Raw genomic sequence first — 17,010 nt, forward strand, 5'->3', positions numbered from 1 at the left:
CATTCAGACTTCTCTGATGTAATGTTTTGAGCATGTAGATTAATCACAGTGATGAGAAGCAGATGAGGATGAGAGAACTCGCATCTGTTAGACCTTTAAAAAAAAGTTAGTTTTGTGTAAACATACAGTATGTCATTTCAGAGGAATGAGGAAGGGAGTACACTTGCTGACTTAAGATCACACAAATGAAAAACAGGTGATGAACTAAAAGTATGCGTGCACACACACACAATGTTATAAAGAGATCCAGGAGCACTGCTTCAAAATACATCTAAAGGCACAATTTATTTTTCACAGCTGCATGAACCAGTTAGAATAAAAAGCCATCATATACATCACCGTGTGAACTGAGGAAGAGGGAGGAGGAACAGACTGACTCATGCTTCGGCCAGCATAATTATAGTCCATTGGGGTTTGTGTGTATTTAAAGGAAGGAAGGAAACATCAAGAGCTCCAAGCAAATCTACAAGGCTGCAGTATAGTCTGGATTTGAGCACCAGTTGAAACCTCCTGAACATGTCTCAGGCATGTGAAAAGGATTTTGTATGAGATACAGATTGATGATCATCATCAGCTGTGAATCTGTAGCATTTCTGTTTTTCCCCCCTACAGCTACAGGAGGAGAGCGAGGAGGGCAAGATAAAGAGGCCAGAGGTGAGGGATGAGGACCTGATTCAAGCAAGGGATAAGCTGGCATTCGGGACTACAGTGAAGAGCAAGACGTTTGAAGTGATGGAGGAATGTGGTGAGTGGAGCAATGACCCTGACAGTACAGGAACACAAGCTGTATGTTACACCAAAGAGAAGAATAAGAACAGAAGTTCTTGCTTGGTGGGGTGTAAAATATGCCTGTGTGAATGCCTCAGGTTTGCTGGTGTTTCCACTCCATATAAAGTAGCAGAGGGTCTCCAAACCAGGGCACACAGACGCACAAAAATATTCCCTGTGGGGAGAGAAATGTGTTTACACAGAAATCTTTAGCCACTCCTCCAACTCAGTGAAACAGCACTGGTTATCATCACAGAATCGTGTGTTTACAGGACAACTAGTGAACGCAACATTACAGAAATGTAAATTAACTAGTATGCTATAGTTACTGAACTTTAAACCCATTTCTGTAATTTAGGACTTTTATGGAATGTTCATAATAAATTCATCCAGCCTTCATCAGCTATTAACTTCTGTTTGTCTCCCGCTATGCAGAGCGTGCGGGAAAAGTCGCACCGTCTGTGTTCAGTAATGCTCGATCAGGAGCAGAGACCGTCTTCAGCAAACCCAGCAGGAAAAAGTGACATGGAAAATCACATTTACATACTTTCAAAATTTGTATTGTATGTTGTTGAAAAAGGATTGAATAAAAACAGAAAAGTTATACATGATGATTTCAGGCACCTTTGTGGGACCAACGCATTTTACACAACTATAGCATAACCTATATTCTGTTTTTGTACTGTTCTAAATACAAATGCAATAATTTCCTACAGTGCAGTTAAATACTGAACCAGAAAGTGAGGTTTAGCACCATATATGAAAAAGGAGAAAATACATTTTATTTAAAAATTCTTAAAATTTATTGTTCTGGAAAACAAACAAACAAAACATTAGCAGTTTGTAAAAATAATCTATAAAAAGGAAAAAACAAACAATCAGGCAAAGACCTCAAATATACAGGTACCAGGAAAACTCACTGGGAGGACAATATTATTCTTATTTAACAATTTCCCATTTGTAATAGTATTTTATTAGATGTACTCTAGGTGTTGTGGCTTTGCTGTCTTGCACATTTTGCCTGAAGAGTTTAAGAGCAGACCTGAACTGTGGGACCAGTGAAACAGAAAACAAGTGAGTGCCGAGTTACAAAGTTTTACTTCATGAACTTGGTGTGCTGATCCTGAAGGAGCTTTGCCGAAGACTTGGCATCATAGAAGAGCTCATTAATTTCTTCCACTTGTTCTCTTTCTACAACTTCTTTCCCCTGAACTTGAGCCAGCAGACTGGCAGGTGTTAAGAGCTGCACAGCATACCTGCACACAGACAAATAATTCATTGCTTTAAGTACATTAAACTGTTTTGCATGTTGAAGACATAAAACCCATTATAGAACCTATTAAAGAAGTAGGGGGTAGGGATGCGAGTGTTGCATGACAAAGGTGTGAGTAAATGGTATAACTTTAGTATATGCTGTTCCAATATGGATGATAACCCAAACCTACAAAATTCTAAGAGAAATCCTGTTAATGAGTATACCAGTTCCCCATAACTAATGATCAGTCGACGACTGGCTAATGTAATTAATAGAGGCCTTAAGATTGCTTCAAAAGTGTTTTTTTTTTCTTATGTACAATGTACTAATTTATACTGCAAGTGTTACCTGAGAGTGGTCTTAGTGCCGATCTCTCCCAGGTGAGTTAAAGCCTCCTCGCTGATGTTTATGCCTTCTGTCTGAGCTCGAATCTTAATAATCTACATTACAAATAGACTGAAGTTAGCAAAAGCACAGTTGTATGTTTTTTTTCTCATCTTTTTTTTTTTTTTTATATATTCACCTGTTTCACTTCTTGAGGAGCATACTGCATGGTTCCGATGATCATAATTCGATCCAGCAGATCAAGAGGTATTCCATGAGGAGACTTAATGTCCTCTGTCCCTCTAAATAAATAAATTTTAATTAATTAATTTAAAAAAAACATTTTGCAATCAAAAAAGGGCTGCCTGTTAGTAAGTGCCTTTAAAATACTTAAGTGAAAGGAGTCCTACCTGATGAGACAGTTTCCTCGGTTGGATGCGAACACTACGATTGGGGAGATGGCGCTCTCCAGAGCTCGGTGCAGGTAAGTGAAACACTCAATATCCAGCATATGAACCTCATCGATGAACAGAACACCAGGCACGAGTTCTGCCACACCTTGATCTATGTATCTGTTCACCACTTTGTTGATCTCTCCTCGTAGCTTATCTATAAAAGCACACACCACGTTCAAATATGAAAGCAACTCAATAAACTTGGACATTGGTATGCATCTGGAATCAAATGACCGTTGTGTGTATACATGCATCTTACCGGTGATCTCAGTCTTCCTAGGTTTCATCAGCTGACCCATCATAGAAAGGATGTCCTGACCTCCCTAAAGCACAGAGTCGGTTTAAGTGACACTGTACATGCACACATACATACAAGCTACATTCCAGGATATGTGAAGGTCTTTGAATAAATGACCTTCACATGAAGATAAATTAAATATAAACCTTTACTTTTAGCAAAACACCCACATTAGCTAACTCAAAAATAGGTAGCTAATGCTAGTCTCATAACATAGGGCTGTTGGGGGAGCAGCCCCCCCCCAAAAAAAAAATTTAAAAAACAAAACAAAACATCCAATCCTGCATAAACTCAAATTTAAGACAATAATTGCTAAGACTTTTGACTGGTAAAATATTCAAGACTGGTCTCATCTCTCTCTCCCTTCACTTAGCACTACTAACAATCAACTACATCAAGACACCATAATAACATGAAGTAAAATAATAGCCACTAGTAAATAATTTTATTAGTACACACCAAAGCAGTGTATAAAATTAAATTACTCCAAGCAGATAGAATTTAGATAGATGTGTCGTATACCATTTGAAAAACAAACAAACAGTATCCAAAGTTTAAGAAATTCATTATAATTTGTTATTAATAATGCCTCATTATTTATATAGAAAAATAAAATCATTTACCATGTGCGTATGTGTGTGTGTGTGCGTGCGTGCGTGTACCTGAGGGCGCGCATTAGCTACATCCAGGTCATGTAGCGTAACATCTTGTATAATCTCTTTCTTCTTGTGTACATCTCCTTTGGGCAATGGAACGTATTCTTCAGCCTCCAAGTCAAACTCTGTTGCAAAGGTGTCACAGCGCCCTTGTCTCTGCAGACCAATCACAGCACAGAGCAATTACAGAATGACCAAGAACAGCTCCAAACGTGCCGCGAGGACCATACGGACAGTATGCATGTTCAAAGAGCAGTTGGGGAAATGGTGAAACACTCAGTAATCCAACGAGTAAATGCGTATATAAACAAGCATGTGCCCTGTGCTCATTTTGCTTCAAGAATTTCTTTGCAAAGTTCTCAGGCATTTTGAAAAGGAATCATTACATTACAGGTATTTAGCAGACACTCTTATCCAGAGCGACACACAACATACCCAGAGCAGCCCGGGGAGCAGTTAGGGGTTAGGTGCCTTGCTCAAGGGCACTTCAGCCATTCCTGCTGGTCCAGGGAATCAAACTGATGACCTTTTGGTCCCAAAGCTGCTTCTCTAACCATTAGGCCATGACTTTTCCTCATTAGAAAGTCAGCAGTGCTGAAGTGTATAAGGATGCACTGGAAATCTTTGGGTTTGTGTATGTCAGCAGTATGAGGTTTAAACATCTCTTTTGCTCAGTGTCCAATAGACCTGCACTGCCTACAAGTTACCTCAACACCCTTAACCAGCGAGTGTTCAGCAGAAACAGCAACAGGTTGTGTGTTGTCCTTACCTTTACTGCTCCACTGTTAGCTTCAATGTAGATGACATCACCAACCTCCACTCTCTCCTTCTGCAGGCTCTCGTAGATACTGGGATCGAGCTGCGTCACACACAAAAGGAACGGATATCAAGACGTCATATCATTAACTGCCATTCCCACAGAATTATTTACAACCCAAATTGCAAAAAAAGTTGGGACGCTGTGTAAACTGTAAATAAAAACAAAATGCGATAATTTGCAAATCATGGAAACTATGTTTTATTGACAACAGTACAAAGACAACATATCAAAATGTTGAAAAATGAGGAAATTTTGTTTTTTGAAAAACATATGCTCATTTTGAATTTGATGTCAGCAAACATGTTTCAGAAAGGTTGGGACAGGTGCATGTTTACTACTGTGCTGCATCACCTCTATTTTAACAACACTCTAAATGTTTGGGAACTGAGGAGACCAGTTGCTGTAGTTTTGAAAGAGAAACAGTGTCCCATTCTTGTCTGATATACAATTTCAGTTGCTCAGCAGTTCAGGGTCTCCTTTGTTGTATTTTGCACTTCATAAGGCACCAAATGTTTTAAATGGGACACAGGTCTGATTGTAGGCAGGTCAGTTTAGCACCTGGACTCTTACGACAGAGCCATACAGTTTTGATATGTGCAGAAAGCAGTTTGACATTGTCTTACTGAAAGAAGGAAGGCTTTCCCTGAAAAATATTTTGTCTGGATGGCAGCATATTGCTCTGAAACGTGTGTGTATATATATATATATCATTCAGCATTAATGATGCCTTCCCAGATGAACAAGCTCCCCCATGTCATGTGCACTAATGCACCCTCATACCATCACAGATACTGACTTTTGAACTGTGCGCTAATAAGCCGGATGCTCCCTCTCCTCTTTAGCCTGGAGGAAGTGGTGTCCATGATTTCTAAAAAGAATTTCTAATTTTGATTCATCAGACCTTGGGACAATTTTCCATTTTGCCTCAGTACATTGTAAAAGAGCTCAGAGAAGGTGGCGGTGTTTCTGGATATTGTTTATATCTGGTTTTAACTTGCATGTGTGGATGCAGTAATGAACCGTTTTCACAGACGATGGTTTTCTGAAGTGTTCCTGAGCCCATACAGTGATTTCCGTTACAGACACGTGTCTGCTTTCAATGCAGTGTCGTCTGAGGGCCTGAAGATCACAGGCACCCAATGTCAGTTTTCAGCCTTGTCTCTTGCATACAGAGATTTCTCCAGATTCTCTGAATCTTTTAATGATGTTCTGTACCATAGATCATGTGATCCCCAAATTCTTTGCAATTTTACATTGAGGAACGTTATTCTTAAATCGTTGTACTGTTTGGCCACACAGTCTTTCAGAGCGGTGAACCCCTCCCCATCTTTACTTCTGAGAGGCTCAGCCTATCTGGGATGCTCTTTTTTATAACCCAATCATGTTACTGACCTGTTGCCAATTAACCAAATGAGTTGTTTTATTATTGTTGTTTTTTTAAAGCATTACACAACTTTTTCAGACTTTTGTTGCCCCTGTCCCAACTTTTCTGAAACGTGTTGCTGACATCAAATTCAAAATGAGCATATATTTTTCAAAAAACAAAAATTTCTCAGTTCCAACATTTGATATGTTGTCTTTGTACTATTTTCAATGAAATATAGGGTTTCCAAGATTTGCAAATATTCACATTCAGTTTTGATTTATGTTTTACACAGTGTCCTAACTTTTTTTTTTTGGAATTGGGGTTGTATTTATACACACATACCTTCAGCTGTTTGGTGCCTTTTGCTGTCTTTAGTCCAATGATGACATGACTGACGGTTTTGCCATAACCACCCATTGGATTCTCCGTCTCACATGGGGTCAGCTCTGTCACTTCACCTTCATACACTTCCTTTGTCTCCTTAATCCGCAATCCTACATATATCAACATAAAACTCACTCATTCTTTAACTGGTATGAAGGACACAGGTGGAAATATGTTATGCTACTATTAAAAGTTATCCCTCTGAAGTCAAAGTTATTAAAGACAATAAGATATGTAGCGATTTTAAATCTTTTCATGCTATTGGAAACCAAAAGAAAAATGTCAGAAGATTTTAGTTTGTCTTTTTATGCCTACATTTGGGTTTCAAAGTAAGAGTTATATTATGCTTTAAAGGAACAGTCCACCGTACTTCCATAATGAAATATGCTCTTATCTGAATTGAGACGAGCTGCTCCGTACCTCTCCGAGCTTTGCGCGACCTCCCAGTCAGTCAGACGCGCTGTTACTCCTGTTAGCAATGTAGCTAGGCTCAGCATGGCCAATGGTATTTTTTGGGGCTGTAGTTAGATGCGACCAAACTCTTCCGCGTTTTTCCTGTTTACATAGGTTTATATGACCAGTGACATGAAACAAAGTTCAGTTACACAAATTGAAACGTAGCGATTTTCTATGCTACGGAAAGTCCGCACTATAATGACAGGCGTACTAACACCTTCTGCGCGCTTCGACAGTGCACTGATACGGAGCTCAGTAAAGGACCCCAGGGTAACTTCTAAGCAACTGAAGGCCTCTCTCACGTTGGTTAATATTAATGTTCATGAGTCCACCATCAGGAGAACACTGAACAACAATGGTGTGTATGGCAGGGTTGCAAGGAGAAAGCCACTGCTCTCCAGAAGAACATTGCTGCTCATCTGCAGTTTGCTAAAGATCACGCGGACAAGCCAGACAGCTATTGGAAAAAATGTTTTGTGAAGGATGAGACCAAAATAGAGCATTTTGGTTGAAATGAGAAGCCTCATGTTTGGAGAAAGGAAAACACTGCATTCCAGCATAAGAACCATATCCCATCTGTGAAACATGGTGGTGGTAGTATCATGGTTTGGGCCCGTTTTGCTGCATCTGGGCCAGGACGGCTTGCCATCATTGATGGAACAATGAATTCTGAATTATACCAGTGAATTCTAAAGGAAAATGTCAGGACATCTGTCCATGAACTGAATCTCAAGAGAAGGTGGGTCATGCAGCAAGACAACGACCTTAAGCACACAAGTCATTCTACCAAAGAATGGTTAAAGAAGATTACAGTTAATGTTTTGGAATGGCCAAGTCAAAGTCCTGACCTTAATCCAATCGAAATTTTGTGGAAGGACCTGAAGCGAGCAGTTCATGTGAGGAAACCCACCAACATCCCAGAGTTGAAGCTGTTCTGTACGGAGGAATGGGCTAAAATTCCTCCAAGCCGGTGTGCAGGACTGATCAACAGTTACTGTAAATGTTTAGTTGCAGTTATTGCTGCACAAGGGGGTCACACCAGATACTGAAAGCAAAGGTTCACATACTTTTGCCACTCACAGATATGTAATATTGGATCATTTTCCTCAATAAATAAATGACCAAGTATAATATTTTTGTCTCGTTTGTTTAACTGGGTTCTCTTTATCTACTTTTAGGACTTGCGTGAAAATCTGATGATGTTTTAGGTCATTTTTATGCAGAAATATAGAAAATTCTAAAGGGTTCACAAACTTTCAAGCACCACTGTAAACCTATGTCTCATCTCATCTCATTATCTCTAGCCGCTTTATCCTGTTCTACAGGGTCGCAGGCAAGCTGGAGCATATCCCAGCTGACTATGGGCGAAAGGCGGGGTACACCCTGGACAAGTCGCCAGGTCATCACAGGGCTGACACATAGACACAGACAACCATTCACACTCACATTCACACCTACGGTCAATTTAGAGTCACCAGTTAACCTAACCTGCATGTCTTTGGACTGTGGGGGAAACCGGAGCACCCGGAGGAAACCCACGCAGACACGGGGAGAACATGCAAACTCCACACAGAAAGGCCCTCGCCGGCCCCGGGGCTCGAACCCAGGACCTTCTTGCTGTGAGGCGACAGCGCTAACCACTACACCACCGTGCCGCCTGTAAACCTATGTAAACAGGAAAAACGCGGAAGAGTTTGGTCGCATCTAACTACAGCCCCAAAAAATACCATTGGCCATGCTGAGCCTAGCTACATTGCTAACAGGAGTAACAGCGCGTCTGACTGACTGGGAGGTCGCGCAAAGCTCGGAGAGGTACTGAGCAGCTCGTCTCAATTCAGATAAGAGCATATTTCATTATGGAAGTACGGTGGACTGTTCCTTTAAAGAGAAAACATTGCGTTTTCAGATTTACATGGATGAGAAACGTTTTGGGGTGTGGGAAAAGAACATGTTTTATGCAAATTATTGAATTTGAATTAGATTTTCAGTTTTGAAGAAAGTCACAGAGACTTTGCAAGCACAGAATTTTGGACTGGGTGGAATCTCCTAGATTCTGAAAAACAAATTATAAATTAAAGAATTCAAAAACATTTAAACGCGTAAAAGCCACAGATGTTAATAATTGCAGCAGTAAACGGTTTAGCACTGTAGATCTGCAGATGTTATTACATGCTAGCCATTACTTTAGTTGTTAGTAATAATGTGTGTGTGTTCATTCAAGTGGGTAACAAAGTGCAAATGTCTGTAGGTAAACTCTAAGCACAATAACAAATCTCACAGCGTATAGTCCTGTTCTAGAAGTTCCAACATGTTTTCAAGCAGGACACAAGCCCTTTTTACACAGATATTGTGCAACAGTGGTGTAAAGAAGATTCTTCAATATTCTGGGTTTGGTGGTTTCACTGAACCAAATAAAGTCAGCATAAAGCCACACCAGCATGCGTTTTTACCCAGCATGCTGGCGTTCCGCAACCAGAGGCATAACGTGTGGCAAAACGGAGCATCGCAAAACATGTTACTCGTCGGAAATCCGAATACCCCAAGCATACCAGTGTTACTTTCTAAAATATAATGGCAGGCAAACTGAGGGCTGAGCTGCTTTTGTTAGCATTGCACTTCAACAGCACTCACACCGCTCTTCAAGAAAACTGCTGTGAGATCAGAAATATGTTGGAGGAGAAAGTGAAGAGAAGTAGAAAGTGATGTGAGGCAGAAAGGTGTGCGGACCCTAGACAGAAACTTTTGAATGTGTGTTGGACTTGGGGGGGGGACGACGACAAAAAAAAGAGTGACAAACACATCACACCCCTGTTCTGCAATGTTGGTTGTCCCTTTTACACAGATGTAAATTCTGTATCTGTTATTTGTTACGATCGATCGTTCCAGCTCAGAAGCAGAAAAAGTGTGTAGAAAAATCTACAGTGAACCCCCCACTTTTATTCATATTGGTATACACATCTATAAACTCACCAATTGCTCTTCTGAAGTTCTCCATCAGCACCTCTGTCTTCTTGATCTCTGATGAATACACTTCGCTGCCCACCATGGGACAGAACGGCACCTTATTGCCCAGCTCCTGTGCCATGGCCAATGCTAAAGCAGTCTGTTCGGAACAAATAGTTGTTTAACACACACACACCTTCTATACCATCATAATGCCTCAAAAAACATTCTACTGCTTTGGATCTGAAACAATTTCAGTGTAACACATCATGTAAAGTAGGAGAAGAGGAAGGAATACCTTTCCAGTTCCAGGTGGGCCTGCCAGTAAGACAGCTCGGCCAGCCATCTTTTTCGAGCGAATCAGCTCTACAATGATGCCACAGGCCTGAAAGAACATTTCGCACCAGTTATTAGAGAGAAAGTTTGCCTGTACACAGTAATTACCTCTAAAGACTACGAGTTATTTCTTTAGTGCATTCATCTGCGTTTCATATCACAGTATAATGCAGTTTGATTCTTCATGCTCTAAAATTAAAACATTCAGCTCCTCATTAACCCGTCAAGAGCAGCATCAGGGGCGGCACGGTGGTGTAGTGGTTAGCGCTGTCGCCTCACAGCAAGAAGGTCCGGGTTCGAGCCCCGTGGCCGGCGAGGGCCTTTCTGTGTGGAGTTTGCATGTTCTCCCCGTGTCCGCGTGGGTTTCCTCTGGGTGCTCCGGTTTCCCCCACAGTCCAAAGACATGCAGGTTAGGTTAACTGGTGACTCTAAATTGACCGTAGGTGTGAATGTGAATGGTTGTCTGTGTCTATGTGTCAGCCCTGTGATGACCTGGTGACTTGTCCAGGGTGTACCCCGCCTTTCGCCCGTAGTCAGCTGGGATAGGCTCCAGCTTGCCTGCGGCCCTGTGGAGCAGGATGAAGCGGCTACAGATAATGAGATGAGATGAGCAGCATCAGGTGTCCGAGAGGAAACATGAAAACGTGTCAAATAAAAGACAGATCTGGCCGTTTCTTCTCTCCTGCCTGTTTAACGTGTCCAGCTTGTTAAACCATCAACATAAAGAAGAAAAACATTAAGACAAAATTAAATACACTACTGTTCAAAAGTTTGGGGTCACTTTGAAATGTCCTTATTTTTGAAAGAAAAGCACTGTTCTTTTCAATGAAGATCGCTTTAAACTAATCAGAAATCCACTCTGTACATTGCTAATGTGGTAAATGACTATTCTAGCTGCAAATGTCTGGTTTTTGGTGCAATATCTCCATAGGTGTATAGAGGCCCATTTCCAGCAACTCTCACTCCAGTGTTCTAATGGTACAGTGTGTTTGCTCATTGCCTCAGAAGGCTAATGGATGATTAGAAAACCCTTGTTCAATCATGTTAGCACAGCTGAAAACAGTTTAGCTCTTTAGAGAAGCTATAAAACTGACCTTCCTTTGAGCAGATTGAGTTTCTGGAGCATCACATTTGTGGGGTCGATTAAATGCTCAAAATGGCCAAAAAAATGTCTTGCCTATATTTTCTATTCATTTTACAACTTATGGTGGTAAATAAAAAAGTGTGACTTTTCATGGAAAACACAAAATTGTCTGGGTGACCCCAAACTTTTGAACGGTAGTGCACTTTGTAAGGAAACTGAAATAAGTGCCATAAAGTGTTTCTTGTGTATGTTTTCAGTTGATCCATCCTTCCATCAGACTGGCTGAGCAGCGTCAGCTAACAGGAGCTGGTTAGTAAAGCTCGCTACCTCTCTGGCGCTCTCCTGGCCCACAAGGCCGGACGCAGTCTGTTTGGCAAAGCCGGCGTCGTCTAACCCGAGACCTTTCACATGGCTGTGAGACGCAATGCGCTGGGTCTTCGTTGTGCTTTTCACCTCCTCGATCTTCATGGCTTTACCTGCAATCCGAAAGCTTCACGGAAGCGAGAAAACTACTTGATCTTGCTCCTTCTGGCTTGTTGTGTCAATGTTATGACAAAGAAGTTCTTATTCTGGTTCTGATTCAGAAAACCTGCTCTCAACACCAGTCATCTAAAATCGGCGCGACTACATACGCACAGGGAAGCTTGTTTCCATGCGGGTTACCAAGGAAATTTCCGGAAGTTACGCCTCCGTTAGCGTGCACCGTGTGCTTATTGGCTAGGACGCTTTTTATTTGTGTGTCGATTGGATAATTTCGGTGTCTATCTGGAAGAAAGCTCACTTGACCCACCCACCCCCCGTGTGCAAGATTAAAGAGTCGTACTGAAACAGCTACGATTATTATTAAATTTTTTGGAACTGTGCACAATAATGAACGAAACAAAGCAAGTTTTTCATTCGTCTATGCACACGATACATCTCTTATTTCAATTATTGTTTCTTAGCTTTTTATGTTGCAAGACCTCGAGCTAAACGATGTGGAACCTGAATACTCTGAACCATATTTGCAGCCGGAAACATTTGATAGTGACGCAGGAAGTGAATCTGTCCAATTATAAAACTTTCGAGCAAGTTTGGCCCGTGTAGTGAATTAATATAGTTTTGTTGGCGTAAATTAAAACGAAATAACATACCATTAGGATATATTACTGTCAGCATAATATTGTTTTTCCATTTATAAAAATCTGCAACCGCAGATCTTAATCGATCTCCGACCAAAGTCTGTTCATGCACCGAGTTGACTGAGTGAGATCAGGTCAGTGTTATAAGAGCAGATCCCTTGGATATGGCAGATCCAGAGCCGACGCCTAGGGACGGTCTCGCCAAAACTCTGAACTTTAACGTGGGTGTGTTGGGACATGTCGACAGCGGAAAGGCCAGAGCTCTGAGCAGCACTGCGTCTCAGATTTAAAGATTGTTCAGTAATGTTTTTGGATTTAATAGTCGCGATTAGTTTTTCCACAACCATCCCGGACAGCTGAACAGTAATCAAACAGGGGAAGTACCATGGTGTTATATAAAGTGATATAAGCCTCACGAGGGATGATCTTACGGGCTTTCTGTAACATGCCCAACCGAGATGAGATTTTTGTGGAAATGTGGTCATTCCCAGAGGGGGCTGGATCAAGCACACCACCAAGATACTTGAACTGATAAACTCTAGTTAAAGTCTTATTGCGTGCTGCAACACAAAAATTGGTGACCCTGGCAAACCTTTGATGTGTACCTATAAGCATTATCTTGATTTTGTAGAAGTCCAGAAATAGAAAATTATTTTCAAGCCAGTTTATATTATTATAAACGATAATATTCAATGTCATGACAGACACCATCCTGCAGGGGGCACTGTGTCAATGATACACTAGAGATACCTGCATTCAAGGTACACAGACAACTTTTGTTTCCCACAGTTTCGACACTAAAATAAAAAAGGAAAGGAAAAAAAAAAAGATTCCTCATGGGTTCCTTAGATTAGTAGAGATTTTTTGCAGCCTAAATTTCAGTTTTACCTGAAACCCTCACTAAAAGATTAGAGAGACAAAAAAACTATTAAAAACTTTATTGAATGTGCTAAATGGTGTTGAAGTCGTTAAATGACTTGAGCGTTGTAATTAGATTTAACATGTTGAAGTCTTTCTTTTTAAAACCATAATGGGGACATGTCCCACAACAGACAGTACCATGAACCATTCCACAAATAAGCGTGAATTAGCAAAGTTCGCACTTGTTTTAGCATGAATGAACGCCAGCCATCTTTTTCACAATGTATGGATGGTTAGCAAAGGAGTGTGTGAGAAGAAAAACTGAAAACACAAAATATTCTATGTTTACAGTTCGCTAACTGTAGATCAATGATTCAGACAACTTTTTTCCCTGTTCCCCCTGAGTATTCTGGAATAGGTGTCTATAAACTAAGCGACATCTATAAAAAGTCCCAGCACACCAATTTTGAACACCTTAAGACAGTGTTTCTCAACCAGTGGGCCATGAAGCACATGGACTCAGCAAGATTCCACTACCATCTGGCAGCAACTGGAAGTGGGAATTGCGATGGGATGTTCCATTTCCTGTCAGCCTTGCGATGACCTGGCGACTTGTCCAGGGTGTACCCTGCTTCTTGCCCATAGTCAGCTAGAATAGGCTCCAGCTTGCCCGCAACCCTGTAGAACAGGATAAGCGGCTACAGATAAATGGATGGATGTTCCATCTCCTCTAGCCTCTTCATCATTGCCTTGGCAGGTGGTTGGTGGAGTCAGCAGGCTGGAGGCTCCCCCCTCTAAGGAGCTTCATGGATGACATCACATGCCTGCTTCAAACTGCACCTTGCACAGCTAGGCTCCTGAAGAGGCTAGACAAACCGATCTCTTGGGCTAGGATGAAATTCAAGGCAGGAAAAATAAAAAAAAAGGAGTCTTTCCCTGCAGAGAGGAAAGCTGGAGGACAGGGCCACCTTCACCATTGGCAAGAAGACATCCTCCCCCCACTGCCAATCAGCCCCTCCGAAGTCTGGAAAGGTAGTCCACATCCAGTCTCTCAGACAAGAAAATAGGGAAGCCCACCCCTTCCAGCAGCTGTCAAAAGGCCTGGTCAAGATTGAGTCAAGCCAGCTACCTGGTGTGGTGCTTTAGCGTCATCTTGTACCCAACAGTAACAGCCACTGAAGCTGTGTGAAGTCACCTTTACAGCCATAAGCAGGATAGAAGCAAAAGTCAACTCGTTCATCTGAAAACGGATGGGACTCCCAAAAGTGCCTCTCAACAACAAGCCTGTATGGGAGGAACACACTGCAGCTACCCCTAAAATCAATTACCCTTGGGTACAGGCATGAGAAGGCAAGGCTGGCGATGGAGCTAAGGGACTCTGTTGAGGAGTTTATGAGGGACATGCATACCCGTATGGTGACAGGGAGGAAATGGAGGGCAGAGGAAGAAGTGGAAAAAGCAGTGGGCAGGCTACAACACAAGGAGGTAGTGGGTACAGTCCAATCAGGACAGGCAGGCCTTGGATGGAGTGATCCACCCATCTTGTGGTCCAGAGCCAGTGAAGAGGAGAGGAAGGACCTTGTTATTTCTGAGATCAGGAGGATGGCTCAGGAGGGGTACAGGGTGAAGGCCATGGCACAGGGGTGCTGGACAACATGGAAGAGGGTGGTAAGCCGGGCAGGGAGCTGGACAGACTTATGGAAGCTACCAAAAGCCCAACTCAGTTTCCTTATTTGGGCAATCTAGGACACCCTGCCTTCCCCCTGCAATCTGCACCAGTGTCTGGATACAAAGCAAGCCTGTGACCTTCTGTGGGACCACCAACACCTCCCTCCAGCACATTCTGGCAAGCTGCAGGACCGCTCTCGCACAGGGCCGGTTCAGGTGGAGACACAACCAGGTGCTCAGGAAGCTTGCGGAGGTGGTGGAGAGAAAGAAGCAAGAGGTGAGCCAAGGGAGTCAGCCAAGGACCCAACAGTGGATCCATTTCCAGAGGCAAGGGGAGTCCACAGACACCATCAGCAGGAGACCAGCACCCTCACTCCTCTTGTCTGGGACAGAGTGGAGATTGGAGATCAACAGTTCCATTTTCCAACAGAGATCTGTAGCACAACACCACAACCAGACTGTGGCAGCGGGGGCGTGGTCAAGAGCCGGTCTGTGACGGGAGGGTGGAGCCGGGGAAGGTGAGTGGCAGAATCGCTACACCTGACTGTAATTAACCTGCGTTTGTGTGTGTTTTCCCAGTAACCGCTCCCTATTTAAGGAGGCAGAGAGAGAGGAGAGGGAGCGCAACCCGGGATGAGAACGCAGAGTGTGTGTGTGTGTTTGTGCGTTATGCCGCATATTAGAAACGGGCGATTTAAACTGAAAAGTTGTGAAATAAAAGCCCTCTGTGTATCTAAAGCGTTGTCCTGCCGTCCTCTGTGCTCCACCCACACTCGATACGCGCTACAGTACAATTGAGAAGGAGTGCCTGGTGATCAAGTGGGCGGTCCTCGCCCTCCGTTACTACCTGCTGGGGCGCTCTTTCACCCTCTGTTCGGACCACGCGCCCCTCCAGTGGCTCCACCGCATGAAGGATGCCAATGCGCGGATCACCCGTTGGTATCTGGCACTCCAACCCTTCAACTTCAAGGTGGTCCACAGGCCGGGGGCGCAGATGGTCGTGGCGGACTTCCTCTCCCGTCAAAGGGGGGGGAGTCGGCTGCGGGCCGGACGGGCGCCCGGCCTGAGTCGGGCGGTGGGGGTATGTGGCAGCGGGGGTGTGGTCAAGCGCCGGCTGTGACGGGAGGGTGGAGCCGGGGAAGGTGAGTGGAAGAATCGCTACACCTGACTGTAATTAACCTGTGTTTGTGTGTGTTTTCCCAGTAACCGCTCCCTATTTAAGGAGGCAGAGACAGAGGAGAGGGAGCGCAACCCGGGATGAGAACGCAGAGTGTGTGTGTGTGTGTGTGTGTGTTTGTGCGTTACGCCGCATATTAGAAACGGGCGATTTAAACTGAAAAGTTGTGAAATAAAAGCCCTCTGTGTATCTAAAGCGTTGTCCTGCCGTCCTCTGTGCTCCACCCACACTCGATACATGCTACACAGACATAGTGCGCTGGTCAACAGGCATAAAAATCAGTGCTGCTGGCAGAGTGGACTGTGCCTTGGGAAGAAGGCTTGGAGGCAGCCCATGAAAGGAAGAGGGCAAAATGCACAGACCTGGTTGCAGAGTGCAGGGAGGGCAGCTGGAACACAAAACTCTGTCCAGTGGAGATTAGTACAAGGGGCTTTGCTGGAAGCTCAATACAACACCTGCTCCAAGACTTAGGGCTACAGGGAAAAGAGCTACACAAAGTCACCAGGGAACTCTCTGAAGAGACCGAGAAGGCCAGCTTTTGAGTATGACTCAGAAGGTGGGACAAGATTTGAGAAAGGTTAGCTGTGGGGAGGGTCGGCGAGACGTCCCTGTTCACTGCCCCGTCACCAGGAGATGTTCTGGGATAAGGGGCAAAACATCTAGGAACGGTGGTCCCTGGCTGATGACCCCACAGCTAACCAGACAGGCACCAGTGGAGGGGTGGCAGGCCTAGATCCTAACAGGTTAACATATACCTGTATAAATTGTTAAAAATGGGAAATTGTTAAAAGAACAATATTGTCCTCCCAGAGAGCTTTCTTTTACCTTTCCTGATACCTGCATGTTTGTAGTCTTTGCCTGATTGTTTTTCTGGGTTTATCAGAATATTTCTCTCTTTTTAAAGATTTTTACAAACTGTTAATGTTTTTGTTTTCCAGAAAAATACATTTTAAAACTAAGTGATACATACCCTTTTTCATATGTGGTGATAAATGTCACTTTCTGGTTCAGTATTCAGCTGCAGTGTAGGAAATTCTT

At 43.1% G+C, this 17,010-nt stretch overlaps 2 protein-coding genes across 2 annotated transcripts; one reads left to right on the top strand and one right to left on the bottom strand.

The window, feature by feature from the left end:
* Positions 1–257: 257 nt before the first annotated feature.
* On the top strand, positions 258–1,374 carry mustn1a (musculoskeletal, embryonic nuclear protein 1a). Its single transcript, XM_060919628.1, has 3 exons — positions 258–525; positions 613–745; positions 1,204–1,374. The coding sequence occupies exons 1-3, from the start codon at positions 517–519 to the stop codon at positions 1,290–1,292; spliced, it is 231 nt and encodes a 76-aa protein (XP_060775611.1). The 5' UTR covers positions 258–516; the 3' UTR covers positions 1,293–1,374.
* A 182-nt stretch (positions 1,375–1,556) lies between these two features.
* LOC132885212 (ruvB-like 1) lies at positions 1,557–11,814 on the bottom strand. Its single transcript, XM_060919623.1, has 11 exons — positions 11,473–11,814; positions 10,024–10,110; positions 9,753–9,885; positions 6,285–6,436; positions 4,526–4,615; positions 3,763–3,912; positions 3,062–3,125; positions 2,758–2,956; positions 2,547–2,649; positions 2,372–2,463; positions 1,557–2,024 (listed from the first exon to the last, which is right to left on the bottom strand). The coding sequence occupies exons 1-11, from the start codon at positions 11,611–11,613 to the stop codon at positions 1,865–1,867; spliced, it is 1,371 nt and encodes a 456-aa protein (XP_060775606.1). The 5' UTR covers positions 11,614–11,814; the 3' UTR covers positions 1,557–1,864.
* Between the last annotated feature and the right edge of the window lie 5,196 nt (positions 11,815–17,010).

This window comes from Neoarius graeffei, chromosome 4 (assembly GCF_027579695.1).
Source record: "Neoarius graeffei isolate fNeoGra1 chromosome 4, fNeoGra1.pri, whole genome shotgun sequence".
In the NCBI taxonomy this organism is placed as follows: Eukaryota; Metazoa; Chordata; class Actinopteri; order Siluriformes; family Ariidae; genus Neoarius; species Neoarius graeffei.